Source organism: Pogona vitticeps, chromosome 3, assembly GCF_051106095.1.
Source record: "Pogona vitticeps strain Pit_001003342236 chromosome 3, PviZW2.1, whole genome shotgun sequence".
Lineage (NCBI taxonomy): Eukaryota > Metazoa > Chordata > Lepidosauria > Squamata > Agamidae > Pogona > Pogona vitticeps.
The window spans coordinates 35,154,933-35,177,268 of NC_135785.1; the positions used below are offsets into that span (position 1 = coordinate 35,154,933).

The 22,336-nt window shown below is 37.9% G+C and overlaps 1 protein-coding gene across 6 annotated transcripts in view; it reads right to left on the minus strand.

The window, feature by feature from the left end:
* Positions 1-15,836: 15,836 nt before the first annotated feature.
* The window catches only part of NYAP2 (neuronal tyrosine-phosphorylated phosphoinositide-3-kinase adaptor 2), a 170,960-nt gene continuing 164,460 nt past the window's right edge, over positions 15,837-22,336 (minus strand). For all 6 annotated transcript variants that reach the window (XM_078389179.1, XM_020792642.3, XM_020792643.3 and 3 more), the window contains one exon: positions 15,837-20,670. In XM_078389179.1, coding sequence (XP_078245305.1) covers positions 20,443-20,670 — 228 coding nt within the window. In that variant the 3' untranslated portion in view covers positions 15,837-20,442. The remainder of the gene's footprint in view (positions 20,671-22,336) is intronic.

Below are 22,336 nucleotides of genomic sequence, written 5' to 3' on the forward strand. Positions count from 1 at the left end.
TGCCCATCTCTAATCGTAATCAAACACTATCCTTCCATGCATATCCAACATTGCAACTCCTCCAGAAGGTCCAATAAGGGACCCTTAAGCACCGTAGCTTTGGACTAACTCTAATTTAAGATCATTGAGCAAATTCTATTTTTTTTCAGTTTATGATTACCATTTCCAGGGTCATTGCTTTACAAATATAATTAGATAATGTATTATATCCATCTTATCATATAGGATTCCACATCACATGATTTGGTCTGGTCTTTTAAAATTCTGTTTGCATAATTGCCCCAGAAATAAATGTATATCCTATCATCCTACAGAAAATAAAGCTGAAAGTGATACTAATGCTGTTAGCAATCATCAATCCAGATATACAGTATATGCATTCTTCCCTGTACATGTTTATGGCTCCTGTATTGATGCTCTTTGATCAAGTTGCTGCATAGCATATCCTCATTTTCCCTTAAGTGTTTTCCTCTTTGCTAGTCTTGTATATTTACACTTTTTATTACAAGAAAGTACAGTGCAAGGAATATTTAGTAATGTCAAGAGCATAATTTAGTAATCTACTGTAGACACCTGCAGAATAGTATGCGTCATGAGACCTAGATTGATATTTATATTCCAGACGTTCAGTGACATTTTGGTGACAAATTTCCAATAAACCTAGGTTAAATTGTGATATGAACAAGCTTTTGCAATCACTTTCTATTATCAGTGTATATGATTTTATGGAATTAGACCTGAAGAAAATTCTTGACTCAGCAACAGCCAGCTCCTGTTTACACCATGTAACTTCATTCCATACTATTTATGAGCATGGATTGCAGTTAAGTATATCCTATTGACTTTGGTGAATGACTTATCATTTTTCCCTGCAGCCCCTTCCTATCAATATTTAAATAAATTCTACTGTATTCAGTGAAACGTACTGTCAGGCACATCTGTAATGTAGCTTCAGTTATAGCACATGGGATTTCTCTTATGAGTCATTAGAATGGAAAGCTAGTTATGTTTAAGAAAGGGTGACAATCTTTCTACTTTCCCTAAAATTGCTCAGATAGGAATTAGCTAACGCTCAGGCAATTAAAAATAGCTTTTTTCAGTTTTCCGGTTGAATTCCACTCCCCTCCCAAGTTCTGGTTTCTACTATCTCCAGGTCCTTTTTAAAATACCAAAGGCAAAGAAAGAGTCTTACTCTGAGAAAAAGGAAACGGAGGAAACAGTAATGGAGGCAGGTGATCCTAGTGGCACGTGGAACACTAGTCATTTCTTGTAGGGATGTGGAATCTGATGGGAACCTAGAACAGGACTGCAACTCACTGAGAAGAAAGTCACGCAGGTAATCAGGTTCCACATCCCTACAAGAAATGACTAATGCTCCATATGTCAATGGGATCACCTGCCTCTATTACTGTTTCCTTTTTCTTCATATTATGAAGGAGGAGGAGAACATGGCAGCAGTGATGGTTATCATAGGGTTGCAAGGAGAATCAAAGTAAGGACTTAATTGCCTCAGGTTGTGTCAAGCGGAGGTGCTCATACCACTCTGAATTCTTCTCCACCTGGCTACACTCACATCACACTAGATCTTCTCTTTCCTCCATTGTCCTTTAGCTTGATTAAGGGCAAGCAGAGCTATACGTAGACTTAAAGTGCTTCTTTTGAGAAATACTCTTGTCAGATAATTTCTTTGCAGAGAAGGAACTTTTTAAATTCATTCCAAAATTCTAAACTATATCTTATATCATCCTGGATATAACCCAACCAACTTTTTGAACATGAAAGGAACAGATCAAGGAAACAAGCAACTAACCACTCAAACATCTTTTTAAAAAGCATAGTGATAGAAGCCCATTTAAATATATACTGTATAAATATAGAATCAGAAGACTTGCCTTGCGTGTTAAGAGACAAATATCTGGAAATTATAAGTCTACAGGACTTTTTCCCCCACTTGAATCCTTTGCCATTTTCATTTCAAAGGATCCAAGTCCAGGCTGAGGAAGTTCCATGCATGAGACCTTGGAGAGATTAGAATGAGCAATACTGGGCAGGACAGACTAGTGGATTGATCCAGTGTAATGACGATTGATGCTCAGCAGTGATCTGGAAAATAAAGATCGCGGGAACTTTGAAATGAAGAAAAGGACACTGTTCAGCACTCTCAGCTTTAAAAAGTGAGCAGAAAAGGAAAGGAAAAAGAGGGGAAAGAGAAAAATTACCCACCCAAGAGGAAGTTTGTGTTGTTCTGTCAACTCCTGTGACGTCACTGGAACCAGTTGTATTGGCTTTTGCCTTTCCATTGGACTATTTCAGTGACGTGGAGAGGGGAGATTTGCTGGTTGGGTAACAGCCTATCCTCCATATTATTTTACCCAGGCTTTGTGTCTTGGAGAGGACACTCCAGCTTCACTTACAGCATCAAAACACTAGACGCTGTTCAAAGTCCTCCATACAGAGCATGTTACCATAGTCTCTCGAGACTGAAGGATGCCTATGATTGATAGGTAGACAACCAACTGTGGAAGATATAAAGCATGAGTGTCTCAGTATTTCTTTTGTATTTGTGGCATGGAAGCCCATTCACCCACACATATAGCAATCATCCATCCACAATTACACATGTAGTCAAGCCTAATACTGTGTTAAGTTCATCAAGCTTAGAAAACAAAGAAATGGAACATTTCAAAATGAGGAAAAAGCTATCTAAATGGCATTGCAAAACTTATTTTGTTTCCTGTATATGCTGCATTCCTCCCAGAACTGGGATCCAAGGCAATTTACAGGACAAATTTCTTTTAAAAAATTGAAGATTAAAATAAAAGTGGAGGATAAGCTGAATGTGATGCTGTCAAGATGCCAATAGTGTACAATGTGCATGCAATTGGAATTCGATTTATAACTGCCTGAGTGGCAGGAAGAGCTTTGGGTGCTGTATAAATTTAACAAGAGGTTCTCTTATGGTGCAAGGAATATGTGTTTGTGCTTGAGTGTTAAAACACATGCATGAGAAACATAACTGTGTGTCTGAATGAGGTTCTTAATGCAGGAGAATGTAAAGAGACATAAAGTATGGGACATCTGGTATGAGCGTGCTTGCAAGTGGTAGGCAAAGAAGTAAACTGGACCATAATCCTTCTTGGAATATAGCATATCTGCCCAACTGTCTGAAATTTCAATGTATGACATACTGTATATCTATGCTTAATCCCTTGCCTTTGATACGTAATTTATCAGAGGAAATTTTAAATTACCTTTCAGGATTTTAATTCTAAACCCGATTCTCTATTTCCTTCTTTAAAACAGCCGTCAATGATCACAGGAACCACAAGAAAGCAAGCAACATCATAGTTCTGCCACTCAGCTAGACAACCTGGCAAAGCCACTGTCAGAATTATGGAAAGTTGTAAATAACTAAGTTTTTAGCTCACAGAGTAACACTCCTCCAGATGTGATGCAGAAACCATCAAAAGCCTGATTTGCCGTCTCCAGATATAAATCTCTGTTGAGGCCCCAATGAAAGGAAATGTGGAATAACCACAGAGCTGTGAGATCATTTATGATATAAACAACTGTGACAATAGTTATTTCCTCCAGTACTATCAGTTGGCTAGAATATATATAAGGGGAAACAGTTTAATTCTATAATATGAAGCATACAATACAAACACAATTTCCCCGGACATTTAATTCTTTTGGAAGAGATTAATGACAGAAGACTATTTATTTTAAACTTTCTTGGGTTGTCCTTCCTCCCCCTTTTTTCACAAAGGACTCTCTCCAACCGCTGAACTAAAAATCCCCATAACTGTTAAAACACCCACATACCACAAAGAGAGAGAAAGAGGGAGACTTTTCTAAGAGGATGACTGTGTATCATACAGAAAACTTTTGTTTTATGAAGAAGGAGGTAGAGGAAAAGATTTATCCACTGTAATTTATTCTACATTAATGGTGGAATAGACCAATGCATTTTCTTAGGTATTTAGTTGTAAGAAGGATGAAAGCTGTCACAAAGTTTTGCAAAGCTGACTGACTTTGATATTTGAATATAACGGAACAACATTTCACATAATTACTATGGTTTCTTCCTCATATTCTCCAAATTGTGTGTGTCCCCCCCCCCTTTCCTGTAGTCTGTTTCAAAGGATGACCAACACAATTTCTGTCTCCTGGAATTTATGTTGACCTAATTTGAATTGACCAGTCCAAACCTCATTTTCCCCAGTAGTCCATAGGAAGATTACTTCCTAAAGGAATTTGGAGAGTTTTCCTTTTTGCTCCTCTTCCTGCCATTCTCTATGCTACTAAAAAGCTTGTTAGGGCTTGGTCACACAGCTAATTTATATAATTTTCAGCCAATAATACATGTATCAATCAATCAATCAATCAATATGCATCCCTAATAAAAGAATTATAAATATGCATGGTTAATAAAAATAAATGATACCCAATATGGTGTAGTGGATAGAATGATGGACTAGGACTCAGAAGGCCTGGATTAGACTCTCTGCTCACTCTTGGAAACTCTCAGGTGGAGTAGAACTCATAAAACCTCTCCTTAAATACCTCACCTTGAAAACCCTATTAAGGTACTATAAGTCAGTTTCAACTTAACAGCACATTACAACAGCAACTATTATTATTATATTATGATGATGATAATAATAACATCCTGATGTATTTATATATTTTTATAACATATTTATAACATAATTCATACAGTTTTCCACATTGTGAGAGGTGACGTAGAATGAGTAAGGGAATGGATATAATGTGATTTGTTTGTTAAACAGGCCTGTCACAACCTGCCAAGAATGTATCTGTCTGGATGGAAGGATTAATGAGAAATCATCAGATGAGTGGTAGCTGTCAGGTGCTGTCTGAGGCACTGGTTTTCAAGGCAGACAGTGCTTGCATCCCCTTTTTGGAATTACACAGATGGTGAAATATTCAGGTAGGGAAAATGATAGGGGTGCCTTTTTGCATCCCTTCAGAGTGCTGTGTCTTTTGGAGCTGAAGGACCCAAACATATTTATACCAGCTGCCGGGAGTTAAAGTTTTTGCATTTTTCCACTGGGTATTTCCTGTCGTGGTACCACCAACAGGAACATGATCAAGACTTTATGAAGCAATTTTACAGTTTTAATGAACAAAATGATTTAGTAATGCTAAGAATAGATTAAGACAAAAATTGTATTAGTAATACACTCAATTACAGTCCAGAATTTAACTATTTCCAGGCAGGCCCTCCACATGTGGGATGACCCCAGATTTATGTACCCCTGCCAACATATGAAGACTTTTAAGAGGTACGTATGTGCTATTTTAAGGGTAATTATCTATTACCAATAGATACTTTTAGTAATAACCTCCCAGACCTTAAATGGTTTATTATTTCATGGGTAGTTTAATGTGTCCACTGGAATAAACATCCTCTGTCCAGTTCCCAAGTGTTTTTAGACCAGCAGTCTTATAGTCTAATTGGCCGTGTCTAACAACATTTTTAGAATATAGAGGCTTTACCTTTCACATCAGGGAGATGATATACTGGAAGTTGCTCAAAAGGTGCAAGAGGCATTTTGACCTACTTCTGAATTACATTCCTGTCCCTAAAATGCAAAACCTAATAAATATGGAACCCTATGCCTGGAGTCTCTGGTAATTTGTTTCAAATTTGTTGACCAGTTTAATAGATCTTCAATCAAAAATTGATTAAAATAATTGGCTTCTAGAACAATCCAAGCCAAACTCTCACTAGAAGCTAAAATGAGTAAACTAAGACTATGGTACTCTGTCTTCATAGTTATGAGAAGACAAGAATAACTGTGAAGACAATCATTCTAAGAACAGTTGAAGGCAGTAGGAAACCAGGAAGGCTTGAGGATAGATTGTCTCAATAAAGGGAGTCATAGTTTTCAGTCTGCAAGACCTGAGAAAGGCTTATAGTGATAGGCCTTTCTGGTGGTCCTTAATTCATAGGGTCATTGTAAGTCAGAAATGATGATGGCATACAATAGCAACAACTATAAGAGGGATTAGTAATTGAATATAGGTTTTTGCAGTGGCGGGGAGGGGGAATAAGTCTTTGCAGAAGCGAGTCCCTCTCGTCATTTGACAGGATACATATGCATGTGTGACTGTAGCATTGGAGGATATGAATGGCAGCTGAGACCCAAAGGTGGACTCAACATTTAGATTGATTAGGAGGTACAGGAATTCAAGACCTCTAGTCAGAGCATGTTACCATAGACTTTTGAGACTGAAGGATGCCTAAATACATACAGGAATACTGTTGTTGCTTCAGATCATGTCTTGTTTCTTAGCAGCATGTTTGAATCTATGCTTCCTTCTGCAACAGCTTAAGGGTCTCTGGGCTGCTATGGAGATTCCAGAGGCAGAACTGGCCTGGATCCCTCTTGCTGCCTGGCCCAGGTTATACTTCTTAACCAGGTGTTATTGAAATCTATTCCAAGCTGAACTAAAGAGAGCTCACCCACCACTTTGATATCTGTATTCTTATGCTATGCTATTTGTCTTGTGCTTGCATGAACTTCTGACTAGAGTAGGGCAATGGTTATACACATTTGTGTGAATGATTGGTGGGCCACACTGATTGAATCTCCTCCAGCTGATTTTATATTACTGAATGGTAGTCATTACTGGATTGTAAACATGGCATGTTTCAGAAAGTCAAAGAGAAGAAAAAGGCTGGAAAAAATGGTTTCAAATGGCACAAAAATAAGTACTGAAGACAAGTGCAAAGATGAAACAGTCTAAATTAAAATCTCATGAAGTAGTATTGCCATTGCCATAAATGCTGAAGAGCCATAGGCCAAAGCTTTTCTTAAATAATGGAGGCAACTGAAAGTATTCCAAAAATTGTTTTCAGAATATTAAAAGCAGGTTTGAGTCTTTGTGGCAGTTCATAAGCAAAACAAATTAAATTAAATAAAATGTTTAAATTCTAAACAAAGAATAGCTGAAATCATTAGTCATATGTGCTATTTAATTTGACACAGACCAATATTTTAGCCAAAAAAATTTAAACTGATGCTTTTGCAAAATTTAGCACCAGGTATTATGTTAGCACCAGAGACCCAAGGGGGTGTTTATTGCAACCATAAAGAGAATTATTGTACTGCCCATTAGCTTACTTATAGTCTGTACTAGAAACATATGGAAAAATATTATAAAACAATGTTGCACATGAGGAAACATTGATTAAAGTTCTCTTGCTTAGCATAGTAAGTCACAACTAGAGCAGGCATATTAAATTAATGGAGCCTACAAAGATGATGACTCACCAAATCTCCACTGATTCAATGGGCCTACTCTAGTTGCAAGTTACTACACTAAAGAACAGGATTTCAGTCATGGGCATACAAAAATGAAATATTTTGAATTTTATTAAAGGGTCAACTAAATATATATTGGCTGATACATGCTTAGAACAAGTGAACATCCTGAAAAATAAAGATTTTTTTTCATATGTATAGCGACCCACTCACAAGACTCTGTCCAGTCTATTTAGACATAGATAACACTTTTTTTGTCCCTTACATATTTACGTATGTGCTTTCACACACACCAATGAGAAGGTATGACAAATGCATTTGAACAACATCTAAAGTTTTTTTTTCTGGAACATTTTGTGGTAGGATCAAGGATAGGCCAGCAGCTGGGCCACTTCCATCACGCCTTCCATAGCAGAACAGATAGAAGCCGCCTTATTGAAGTACTTATCACTGGTAACACCAGAGAAGCCAGCAAAGCCTTTCTCCAACCGGGGCAGATTATTTGCAAGCACCTCATGGTTTATCAGTGACAGATGCTCTGGAAGAAGGACTGCTTACTGCCAGGAATAAGGATGACCTGAGGGGAGGGATGGGGGATAGGAGGGCCCTGCTGCCAGGGTGGGCTACCAAAGATGTCTAGTGCCTGTGCAGGATATAAGAATGACAGGTAGGGAAAATTTAAAGAGTCAAAGTCAGCCAGGGGCTCATGGAGTACATCCAAGGTGAAAGTGGACTGGATTGAGGCCCTAAATCTGTTGACCCTAACTCCTGTCAGAAACGTCCTATGAGTTAAAAGAATGGGCCATGGCTGTGCTGGCAACCCAGCCTTGCCACTGCTGGACTCTGAACTCCTGAGGTATCAGCCATACCCTACCACTGGATATGGAAGAGACAGCTACAGAGTCTTTGGCAGCAAGCAGATGCTGCCCAAGATCTTTGGGTTCAACTCCAGAAGCCCCAAGAAGCCAGGCAAAAGTATTTGGCCAGACCCTGAGTAAGTCAAACTTAGAGCACCATGACAGTGTTTGTGTATGTGAGGTAAACTGCTCCTGGAAAGGAGTCGGTAATGTAACGACGCATAGCAAGAGAGAGGTGGGTGTAGTGGGTCATTTAATGTAATCAATTTGTTTTTCACCTTTACACTTTATTTTATGGCTGGGAAGAAAACAAGTAAAAGACTTTTCAGTGTGTTCAGTCCTCTAAACACATATGATCTTTATGTCATTTCCTCAAGAGCCCTTTGACACCCTCTTACCTATGGAGGACCTGGGGACACAGAGACAGTTTTACACTTTTATTAAGCACAACTTTTCATGGGCCCAGTCCATTCCAACTTACATACAAAGCGGTATCCTCAATTGGCATGAATGTCTGCATGCACATGTTTTACACCTCAGCAAAAGTCTTCATCAAGAGGTCCAACTCTGTCTGCTGTGGCTTGGATAAGAAATGGGTTTTATTACACAATACACATGGTGACAAGAATACCTGTGTTATCATTTAACTGCTATTTTATTAATAATCACTATTAAGGTAATTGTCTCTGCACTTGAACTGTATTTCAATTCACTGTGACCCCACTGTTTGCAATCCTTTCCCCATCTGTATACATTCCTGTCAACTAAAGAGACATTAGGTTAGATTAGACACCCTTCAGTCTTGAAAGACTATGGTAACCTGCTCTGAATAGAGGGCTTGGAACAGTAGTAGTGGGCATCATTCAATCTTGAGACACTATAGAAACATGCTCTGTATGGAGGTCTTGGAACAGTGTCTTGTGTGGCTGAGAAGGCCAATTCGAGAGTGACAATCCCTTCCACATTGAAGACAAATACAATCTGTCCCCTGTCCAGCTCCCTGATTTGGCTGGTTTCGGGACTGCTTTTTTTGCCTCAGCCTGCTGGACAAGTGCCTCTGCAAATTAGGAGAGGCCATGCTGCACTGCCTGCCTCCAGGCTGAATGCTCAGATGTCAAGGTTTCCCATCTGTTGAGGTCCATTCCTAAGGCCTTCAGATCCCGCTTGCAAATATCCTTGTATCGCAGCTGTGGTCTCCCTCTGGGGCGATTTCCCTGCACTAATTCTCCATACAGGAGATCTTTTGGAATCCAACCATCAGCCATTCTCACGACATGCCCGAGCCAACATAGATGTCACTATTTCAGTAATGTATATGTGCTAAAAATTCCAGCTCGTTCTAGGATTACTCTATTTGGAAATTTGTTCTGCCAGGTGATACCAAAAATGTGTCTGAGACAAAGCATATGGAACATGTTCAGCTTCCTCTCCTGCCATGCACCAAGGGTCCAGGACTCACTGCAGTTAATGGTGATGATAATTATTAAAGCAAAATATTATACACACACACACACACACACACACACACACACACGTACGTGTGTGTGTGTGTGTGATATATAAAGAGAGAGAGAGATTGAAGAGAAAGAAAAATAGAGTTTATTCAGAAATGTATTTATTCATTAAAAATTTTAATTTTAAAAAACTTACATCAGTATATCAGATTACTACCTCACATGCATTGACAGCTTTTGAATATGAACATGAAAACATTTTAAAAACATTTTAAACAATTCCAGGAAATACAAATTATGAGTTTCTAGAAATGCAGAATGAAATAAAGGAATGTATTTATTTATTTTCCATATTTCTTTAACAGAGGGCCCAACATGATCTTCAGAGAATTTTTTAAAGTATTAAACCAACCAGACATTACAATATTTAAAAAAAATTAATCATACCAAACATTGTTTGTTGTTGTTTAGTCATTAAGTCGTGTCCGTCTCTTCGTGACCCCATGGACCAGAGCACGCCAGAAAATACTGAATAAACTCCATTTAAAACAGTTTAAAAACATTTCTTATAAGATGGATAGAACTGCTGCCTTAAAATGCTTTGCTGAGCAGCTATTTAATTAGTTAAAACTTTCCTAAGAAAATAAACGTTTTGTCTGCCAAACATGGATTGCAAAGAGTGGGGCCAACCTGTTTTTTTTGTTTACGGGAGCTCAGGATCCTTGAGGCAGGCACCAAAAAAGCCCTCTCCTGTGTGCATACAAAATCTTGACAGTGTGGGTGGTAAAACCAAAAGAAAGCCCTCCTCCGAAGATCTTTAAATTGTTGGGGGTTTATACGGGAAGACACAGTCCCTCAGATAGCATGGACCAAAGTGATCTAGGTCAAGCCAGCACTGTGAATTGTGCCCAGAAATGGATCAGTAACCAGTGAGGCTAACAGGGAACAAGCCAGTTCTGGTCAGGCGTCTAGCTGAAGCACCCTAAAGTTTCCAAATACCTTGTGAAGGCAGACTCATGCAGAGCATATTACAATAATGCAAATGGATTGCATCTCAGACATGTTTCACTGTGACCAGAGCAAATATCTTAAGGAAAAGGTTTGATTATGTGAATACACTCCTGGACACTGCTGAGATATAGGCATCCAGGTTTATGGATGAATCCAGGCACAATCCCAAATTGCAAACTTGAGTTTTCAAGGGGAATGTAATGGGGCAATTAAACGTTCAAATTCAAAGCACAGATTTAAATGTTCATGTGTGATTGCGTTCTTTTAAAAGTACCTTTTCTATTTTTCTTTCATTTTTATATTTTTTACATACGTATCCTTTCATTTTACCTGAAAGAGAAAACCCTCTTTTGGAATCTTTCATTCTGGGTTTCTCTTTCTTATTCCTGCCACTGCAAAAGCTCTAAATAACACTTAAGAACTACTCCAAAAATCAGAGGTGAGACATCAGAGAACCAGTCTGCTCCAAAAACAAGGTACAGAACATGAGAAACATCAATCAGAAGCCCACAAATTTTATTTATTTATTTATTTATTTATTTATTTATTTATTTATTTATTTATTTATTTATTTATTTATTTATTTATTTATTTATTTATTTATTTATTTATTTGTACCCCGCCCCTCTAGACCATGTCTACTCGGGGCGGTTAACAGAATAAACACTCAATAAATTAGAGTAGTCTTCGCGACTAGATAGGCGGGATATAAATAAAATAAATAAAATAATAAATAAATAAATAAATTAACCAATTCATTTGTTTTTTTTAAAAAATCAAACAATGAAAGCAGATGAACAGGTTTCTCATAACTTTGACATCCAAATCAGATTCTGAAAACAATATTTGCTTTGTTTTTCCTTGGTGTAATATCCGGAAGGTATTGCAAATGTTGAGGAAAAATCTTTCAGGGAATGTATTCTTATGGGGCTGTTTCTGCACCTTCCAATATAGGTGGTTTCCTTTCTGGTCCTCAGGAATTCCATCTAGTCATTCCTCAGTCTTCTGCCAGGATTACAAGAGGTTCTCATAATCACTTTGGTACGGCATCAATTGTACAGGGATGTTGTGAGTGACTGGACAGAATGCTTGCATGAGCATTAACCTGCTCATGCCATCCCCTGGACCAGCCAATCTAAATAACTTACTTTTGGGGCAGAGGTCATTAGCTGGAAAGAGATGCTTCTAGAGTTCCATCACAGCATGTCTTCCCAGTGGGAATAGGACTACAATTACCAGCATGTCTAGGAAGAAGATGTTACATACCAATCAGGTCATCAAAGGGAACAGTATGTTAGGCTTTAGCTTTCCACCAGCAATTCCAGGACCTGTAATCCAGTCCTTGTTGTGGAAAATATGCTTTGTTAAGGATGTGAAAGATTGTGCTCCAACCTCTAGTGTCTCCCCTTCTCCCTGCCCCAATAAGAGGTTTCTTGGCTTTGTGACAAGGAAAATGGGGAGGGCAGCAGTGATGTCAGGTGTGCTTTATGACTACCCCTAAGTTTTTTGGGAGTGCTAATTAAAAAAAACCTCTTCATCTTAAGCAAAGGCCAGACTGATCTGCATTTGCCTTTCAATCGTGTGATCAGGTAAAAAAAGAGGTTTTGGTTCATCTGCTCTACTTCCACAATGAATCAGCAGCTGGCCGTCAATGATATACAAGAAATTTTGTGTGTAACTTTTTTTTTTAAAGAATTTGGATCGCACATCACAATCCTGCTTGATGTATTTCCTGTGCAATCCACATCAGCGTAATGAGATCTACACAACAGTAGAGGAAATACAGCTTTAGAATTACCCGTTACCAGTGGATTGTTCCCAAAATTATTTTCGGTAGCATGAGATGTTAACCAGTGCTAATTAGACCATAAAGAGACTAGGATGTCCATATTCTTTTTACTATTTCCAATAATTTACCTGGAGTTATGGCTGAATTCTGAATTAATTGATCTGGTTACATTAGCATTTTTCCCATGCAGAATTTCCAGGAGCAAGAAAGGCAGAGAGGAGATAAAAATTGGAAGTGTGAGAATATATGACAGAGATAATCTAGAGTGCATAAGATAAAGGAAGCGGGTTCGGGATAGTGACAAGAAATTGGTATACAGTGCTGCACAAATATCCAATTGCAAGGGGAAAGCCTCCCTTCCCAGTTTTACAAGTTATAATATAGGAGGATTATTTGTCCCTTTCTTTCTTTCTTTCTTTCTTTCTTTCTTTCTTTCTTTCTTTCTTTCTTTCTTTCTTTCTTTCTTTCTTTCTTTCTTTCTTTCTTTCTTTCTTTCTTCCTTCCTTCCTTCCTTCCTTCCTTCCTTCCTTCCTTCCTTCCTTCCTTCCTTCCTTCCTTCCTTCCTTCCTTCCTTCCTTCCTTCCTTCCTTCCTTCCTTCCTTCCTCCTTCCTTCCTTCCTTTCTTTCTTTCTTTCTTTCTTTCTTTCTTTCTTTCTTTCTTTCACAGTATTTATTTGATTTATATATTGCCCATCTGACAGCCTAGGCCACTCTGGGTGGTTTATAAAGATTGTTAGTAGCCGCCTTGCAGTTTATTGTGTATGTATTTGCACAAATAATATCTGAGAACCAAAATGTTACTTTCTCCATATACATTGGATGTCCTCTGAGATTTTTGGATTTTTATCTTTAAATCCCATATAGACTCCAGTATTGAAAAGCAGTTGGATCTGCCGCGCAGAGAGCCAGTCTTTCAAAAATGTGAACCTGAAATTCTTTTGACTATGACTTGATTGATGCTTGGATCATAGATGTTATTTAATTTCCTTGCATCTTGCTGTTGCCAATAACAGGATACTGTACATTCTGTGTCATGTCATACTACCATGTTTGGGCTTTTGCTTCTTGTCAGTTAGAGCAGGGGTCCCCAAACTTGGGCCTCCAGATGTTCTTGGACTTCAACTCCCAGAAACCCTGGCCAGCAGAGGTAGTGGTGAAGGCTTCTGGGAGTTGTAGTGCAAGAACATCTGGAGGCCCAAGGTTGGGGACCACTGAGTTAGGGCACCAGAGGAACAGAATAGGTGTTGAAATGTTGGAGCCTCACTAAGGAAGGCAGGATATAGTTCTCCCTAGGGAGGTCAGTAAGGAGCCAAAACAGAAACTACTGCACATAAAACCTTCTCCATTGGTTGTGGTTCTTTTCATCTAAGGGCAACAAGGTGTAAACTAGGAATAGGAAATAAATTCATTGAATTCGCTTTTCTGTAGGGAAACACCTATGAGATGAAATGAGGATCCTGGTGGGGAACTGAGAAACTCAACAAAAATGATGTGGACTGATTCATATCCATAGCACAAACACATTCCACCACTTACAGCTCTAGGGTGTAAGTCTGTTCTATGAAGTACGGACTCATTTAATCACTGCAGGCGGTTGGACTCCAAACAATGTCCTAGCTCAAATTAATCAATGTAGCCAAATCTAACATGGAACAAAAATAAATGAGCTTAAAACATTTTGGAAAAACCACATTGCAATAGGAAAATAATGGTTGGGATATAATTCTTCACTTGTCTCATCCTTGCACACAAGGATGAGGAAATGAAGCAAATTTGCATCAATAATGCTTTAACAAAAATAAATCAGACTGTTCAAAAGGCTGATGGCAGCTGCTTTGTTGCATAGATTTTTAAGAACTATCAGCATGTGAGAGCTGTCTGCATTTTGTTAAATTATCATCCATTCATTCTGTGCTCACAGTTTGTGCATGGTTGACTTTTCAAATGGAAAGGGTGAATTACAGAGATAGGCAAAAATAACACCCTTTTCTTACTCTTGTCTGAAAGTAAAGAATCACACTTGAAGTTCCGCATTGTGATGTCTTTTCTGGCCGAGACAGCCCAAATAAACAGAGATGAGCTGTTCTTTACTGTTCTGATTATACACAGTTCTATAGTATTTGCCTATTCCCCCAACAAATACCATTTGGCCAAGATCAAAAACCAAAACAAAATCCTTTGTACAATGAGAGCCAGAAACCCATACCAAGTGCTGAATTTCCAATTCTAAAATACACATTTCATTAGATTTTCATCCAAGACATTTTTGCTCTGTCATGGGATGAATTCCCTTTTGATAGTCATAGGAACTAACAGAACAAACATAGGTTAGTGGGGCAGCCGTGCTGTCCTAACATGGAAGTATCTATCTATCTATCTATCTATCTATCTATCTATCTATCTATCTATCTATCTATCTATCTATCTATCTATCTATCTATCTATCTATCTATCTATCTATCTATCTATCTATCTATCTATCTATCTATCTATCTATCTAGCTAGCTAGCTAGCTAGCTAGCTAGCTAGCTAGCTAGCTAGCTAGCTAGCTAGCTGTCCGTCCGTCCGTCCGTCCGTCCGTCCGTCCGTCCGTCCGTCCGTCCGTCCGTCCGTCCGTCCGTCCGTCCGTCCGTCCGTCCGTCCGTCCGTCCGTCAGAGTCTGTCTGTCTGTCTGTCTGTCTGTCTGTCCATCCATCCAAAGAATAAACAGTGGCAGGTGGCTATGCTCATTGGTATCTTGGAAAGGACCTGATGTAGTAAGCTTCATGAAGCTAGGCAAACTGTGTCTGGTTTAATGCATCTTTGAGCAATTATCCGGGAACCAGTGGGTTGGACCCCAAGTCGAGCATGGGCAACTGGAATGGCAAAATGGGGTTCACTCAACTTTCCCCACAAGGAGAGTTAAAAATGATTCACAGGTATAGAGAGCTCTGTTAAATGAAAGGACTGTAGTGCAGAGCAATGGGGATTTATACACACACCTAAATACCAAATCATGTGGAATAATGGGGGGCATAGAGGAATCTTCCCCAAAGAGTGGACAATGATGTGCAGCCATCCAATACTTTTGAGAAATTCTGCCCTGTAAACTTTAAATTGTGCAACACTGATACGAATAAAGAATGTAGACTCATATTCTATAAGCAGAGTGTTAAGTGAAGAGATTTTTGATCCCACCTGATGTCTTGAGGTGTTTGGTGAAAGATAGATGGGCTATAAATATAATAGATTAATAATGCACCACATACTCAGTGTTGGCTGGTGGTGAATATAAAATATATCCTGCTTTTCCCACAGCAATGTGTTAGATAAATATCACATCTGAATATATGTAAGAAGGCCTGAGGCATTATTTATTCTCTTACTTAGCTGCTTCCAGATAGCCCAGCTTGAAGTTTGACATCATTAATCAGAAATAAAAGGCTGAATATTTAAACTATTGCTTTTATTATAATTACACTGGCGCACAAATAAATAAGCACTAAGTTATTGTAAAATATTTTCAATGCACTAAAGAAAGCAGAATTAATTTTCAAACAACATCGTATTACTTCAGAAGTATCAAAGTACATTTAATTACATTTTACCTAAAAAAAATCAAGTACAAAAATGAAAATAAATTAATATGTATTCATACTGTGTATATAGAAATGGCTAATATATGGTTACAGTTACCATCTATCTACTCCGTACACATTTCAGGCACATACCTGACATTTCTAATGAAATATGAAAAAAGCAATGACATTCAGTTTTAAAATATTGGTAAACATTGGAATGGACATGTTATGACTTTATTTCATTTCTTTCTTTAAAAACCCTGTCACTTTTAAAGGTAGGGCCACTGGCCACTTAAAAGAAGCACACTATTTAATAACATCAGCTATAAATTAAGGGAGTGGGGGGAGCAATAAAGTAAACATACATTTGCTAATATAGGTAAACACATTTTTAGTGCAAGAATTAACAAGACCTGTGACCTTACTGTGCTTTCTTAAAATCACAGTGCACTTGACACAAATTGCTACACTAGAATGTTTAACTTGAGAAATTTAAAGGAAAGTTAAGTGCATACCAAACATTTTCATATGTACAGTCAGTATAAGTATGGGGGTATATATGTGTGACTCCGACATTATAGAGATTGCATATTTTCATACAGCTTTGACCATGCAATTTAATGCATGTTTACTCAGCAGGAAGTGCCCCTGAAGTCAATGGACCTTATTCTCATGGAAGAGGACATAGGATTGCATCCTGAATGAGTCCACATTTCTAATTTGTGATAATTTGAACACCTATTCATATAGCAGACAATACAGAAAATGTTTAAATAGCATTTGGTTGTAGTGGAGCTATAATCTTATTATCTTAGGACTGTACAGCTGGAAGTAAACCTATGCATCATCACGTCCAGCCCCTGCCAAAGAGGCACAGTGGGATATCAAACTCCTAACCTCTTGTCTCCACAGCCATATACCTAAACCACTGAGTTATCCAGCAGTTCATACTTTTCTCTGCCTATTAAATGGGAGACGGTCTACTTCTGTGTTTTGTTTTTGTTTTGGAAGTCTTCCTGTCAAACATTCCAAAAAAAACCTCCAAGGCTTTTTGAAGAGTTCAGTAGGAATATCCAAGAAGCCAAATGAGTCAAATGTAGTCTCTGAACTTCTCAATAATAATAATAATAATAATGCTATCTTCAAAAATAGCTGGAGAAGTCTCAAGGCTTGAAACTTTTTAAAAATGATTCTAACCACACAGGAGTCCTATTCAGGCATTGAGAACGGCAAGCATGGAGGGAAAACTGTAAGCAACACTGCTAACCTCTGTGTGTTTTCTGGGAAGGCCTGAAGTGGCTTTCTAATTACAATGAGTTCAATACATTTTGAGAGCACCAGGAAACATTTTCAGAGGTCTTATAGGGTTTACAATGTGATGAGCAGTTTGTTTACTGAATGGACTTGAAAGCTGCAATTGAATATCCAGATGACTCGGTGTGTTGTAGACAGAGTTACAGACTAGACCTCAGGAGACCTGGGTTCAACTCCCTGCTTGGCCAACCAAACTCATTGGAGATGGTATTGGTATAACCCCTCCTCAAATACCTTGAAATCCCTATTATCTGCCATCAAGTCACACGTGACTCAGTGAGACATAACATGCATACAATATGCAAGTAGGGGATATTAAAAATAAAGGCGGGGAGGGGTTACTGACTGTGATTTTACAAATCTGGAACCAGAATTGGGAGGGTAAAGTTGGTTTTTTTACTCCATTTCTGAGAAGCCCACAACCGCTGGCTTCGATATTAGCTTCACCGTATAAAACAGCGAGAGGATGAGTCTTAGAATGATAAACATCTTGGTAACTCTGGCTTATTTTAGGAAACTCCACACAACTAAATGTTCAGGAGAACTACCAAATTTGCAAAAAAAATAAAAAAATAAAAAAAAATAAAATAGAATACAAATTTTCCAAATATCTATTTTAACATTTTCTTTATTAAAATGATATAATGGTGTTTTCTTTTGCATATGACATTTCCTTTTCAGAATCAAAGAATTCCTCCCAATGAGTGTGTAATTTCTTTTCTTACACAACTAAACCACATACCCATTTCAGCTGTTGCATATGTCCATTTGTGGCAATATGAACATAGACAAGAGTCTGTGTCTTCACACTATTGATAAAACATAAATAATGCTGCTTAAATAACTACTATACACACTTATAAAGCCCCACCTTTTTTAAAATCTGATACAGAAATCATCAGTTTGGACATCAAAATATACATCAGTTATAAAATATTTAAAAACTTTATTTTTTTTTTCATTTCAGTCTGGAAAGAAACTACTATTGATAAAGTAATAATCGATTTTAGCAATATAGATTACAAAATAACCTACTAAAATTTTGTTTTATTTTTGGTCTTACTGATCAGCTACTACACATGTGGCATTGCTGTCAATATCATTTTAAAAGAAAAAAAGCCAATATGACAATAAATTTAAATGACACATTTTAATCTTCTTCTCAGAGAATATAATATTCTTCAAATGATTGTTAAAGGAGGAACCTTTTCATGCTGCCAAACTTTCAGAAGCATAGATAAAAATTTAAATATATAAAATATATGTGATCACATCAACTCTACGGCAATATGGATTTTTAAAAATCTTATCCTACACAGTGCCTTCTGGAAGATACTTTAATGCACAGATCTCACCCTCATGTACAGCATATAAACCATCTCTTTCTCCTGTTAAAACCAAGAGGTCATAATTCTTTGGTCATGACATTATAATCTATAGGATGGGTGTGATGTCACAGAGGACTATGTCCCAATTACAGGATCAACCAGGAATACGAAAATGGTTCCTTGAGAGAAATGTGCTCTACAGACCCAATCCAAAGGGTCAGACGTTCCAAGATGAAGTCAACCTTTCCTATTGACTTTAGTGAGACTTAACACTAATTCATTCTACTGGACACAGAATACAATATATAATAAAAGTTATGTGAATATTGTGAACAGATTGTGGTTACCTTTACTTTCAGGGACTGAAGACAAATGAGGATGGGAATTATGGCTGCTCTACCACCTCTACCACCTGCTAAATGAATAGAGAACAAAGGAAACATGTGATGTGTACAGTCCTTAGTCACAGTGAACCCTGGTCTCCACAAATCGTCTAAACAGAAGAAAGAAGAATTCTCAATTGAAGATAAAACTTTCCACAGCAAATTTAATTTACTTGTTTAGTCTACCTTGTGTTCTCAGCCTTAGTCAAAACATTCACCCAAAGTCAGAAGGGTAGTCCTATGGAGAAGCCTTTATCTATGTGTAGGATCCCTTTGCATTGCTTTGAAATATGCAGAGTTTTGCTGGTTGACTTTAAATGCATTCATCTCTAGAAATACATGTCACCATGCGATATTCCTCTACCCCTTGACCAAAAGCTCATTGTTGGTGCCAAACAGAGCTGATGAACTGAATTAATGGATCTTAACTAGGTGTTGACCTGCCACATTCTCATTGATTCAGTGGTCTAGTCCTGTTAGGGCTAACATTTGGTTTGAGTCCTTAGATGCAGCTTAACTGCACCACTTAATGGAAGTTAGTTCTGCCAAGTATTTTCTTTCTGCCACAAACCCAGTTATGGGATGTTGAGTGCTGTTTGGCACAAAATACTATTGCATACATACTATGATTAGGGGCCTTTGGACCAGGGCCCCAGAGTAAAATCCGTTAAAACAGTACTAGGCAATCTCTAGCTTTTTTTGAATGAGGCTGATACAGAAGGTTGCACCATACCTGTGTTTGGTAGACTGCACCGATTTTAATGGACTATTAATGCAGTTATATAGTAGCAAGTATACTTTTAAATACATGTAGAATTATGCTGTGCTAACGTAAATTGGACACCCAAGTGAATACTGTTTCCCCCCCTCCATTGTCCACAGCTCTGTCCACCCCCTGCCGAAAACAGTTTGCAGGACGTTTCTAACAAATCCTATGTTTATTTCAGTTCTACAGCCCTAGCACCAGTTTGATTCAGACAACATACTGTTAAACCAAAAATGTACAACCACATGCCTTTGTAAAAATACTAAAAATTTAGGCAGGTGAGATAACTTTTTTTAAAAAGGTAAAGGTAACACATCTAAAACAGTCAAAACAATACATGAGTAAAATTCTTCGTACATGTTTGCATTGTATTTTAAAGAGCATATTAACTCAGTTTTTAAAAAAAGAATTTGGCAAAATATTTACATCTTACTACTTATCGGGAGCCAAAAGAATCCTTGAAAAATATGTGCATGCCTTCATCTGGTAGGAGACATCGATTTTTCTTTTGACTGATAGGTGGACGCCACTTTTGCAAGCTTTAATCATAGGTAGTTCTTCACCTGAAGCTAGGCGCACTTTTCAGCGATGCGTGAAAGATACACACACACACATATATGCACATACACACAGATGTGCGCACACACACACACACAAACACACAGACCATGTTCATATCATAATGTCATATTGCCGTATCCCAGAAAACAGTTTGTTGCTTGGAATATGGAGGAGGACTGTACTTCTTGGTCCCTGTGTTCTTCTTCCAACTTGGTAGGATAGGCATGCTGTCCTGTTTGCACAGTCCTTTCTCTGATTTCTGCCGTGCCTTGATTTCCTTGCACAGACAACGTTTTTTCTCAATCATTTCCAGCATTGTATGGTCTCCATGTAACCACTGCATACATGCCACCTATTAAGAAAGGCACAAGAATTTAACCACTTATGAAATACAAGTCTGGCCCTTGAAGAGAACAGGGAAACTTTTTCAGAGGTCTTATGTTCTTTACAAACTGATGAGCAGTTTGTTTACTTAATGAAGATTAAAGCTGCAATTTTACATCTACATATATACCAAAGGGCAAGCCCACTGAACTGAAAGTAACTCGCTTCTGGCTTTTTAATATGATTGTTAGTGCATCCTGGTTTGGCCATGATGACTGGCAATAAACCAAGTAAAAATTCATGACTGTAGTTTTTAAGAGGTACCAAGTATACCTAACACATACATGCTGTAAATACATGTCTACAGGTGAGATCTTGGAGGAGACTGACTGTAGCAGACATCAAGAAAGGTACTGAAATGACATATCAACTATGAGAATTATTTTATTTCATTCATTCTTGTACTCAGTGTTACATTATGTAGGTGGAATAAGAGCTTGCCTTCAGCTAGTGGTTGCACAACATCTAGCAGTACAACTGGAGCAACTAATGCAAGCAACACATAACCTAATAAAATTACTGTAAACTGTCAAACAGCAACTGGAATGCCTTGCAACAGGCGGTGGAATATCATGAACAAACGGAAACAAAGTACAGTATTTAACTTTACATTTGTGCATGAGTGCAAAACAAGATCCTCCAAATCAAATAAGCTCTATGCCAGTCGCATGAAACCACTGGAGATTATAATCAGCACATTGTTTGTTGGATTGAATCCACTTTTAGGTGCATCCAGTTGGAATGATGGAAGTGGCCTTTGCTTCTTCTATTCTATAATAATGAAAGGTTGCAGGCAACGCAGGATATTCCAAACTGGGCAGAAGTATCTTTCATAAGTGGCACCCTGCCATTCATGCCATCCAACTATATTTAGTTTTCACTCATCTGCCACACTGCAACATGTTGCATCACTGCCCAAGAGCCTTGAAAATGATGTGTGATGTTCCACATTGAAGCAACAAATTCTATAAAGCAGCAAATAAATTTAACTGCAAATAGTAGGAAATTGTCTCAAGTGAGTTCAGTGAATGCACAACCATTATTAGAACTTTGTGCAGCCTTAAATGAAAGCTATTTCATATGGGTAAGGCAAACTTGGCCCTCAGTGATGTGGACACCTACTCATGTATTCAAGATTGATTCTTGGCATGTTGCAAGGCCAGCACCTCTTCCGTTCAGGTCAAAAGTCTGCCCAGGCACAATGCAAATTAAATTTACTACAAAATGGCCATTGTACAAATTGGTCCAGGGCAACTGGAGATGGACTCTGACCACAAAATACCCCGCCTTCTTTAGAAGGTTGATTAGTTCTGGTTGTACATGTTTTTTAATTTTTAAAACTTTAAAAAGTCCTCCCATATTTTGGTATGTGAGAGAGACAACATTCTACATTCTGTCAACTCAAGATTATAAGCAATCAAAATAAAAATGAGGTTGTATTTAGCAAAGGACTATCATACCCTAACCCATCAGCTTCCTGCACACTCGTTAATTACTAGTAGATTACTTCTGTACATTCACTTTGTAAATATAAAGCTATCATTTCTTCATTTTTTAAAAACTCATTAACTAAGACTTACCTTTTGCTCTGCAATTAGCCTCACCGTTATCAGGTTGAAATTCTTACATTAACA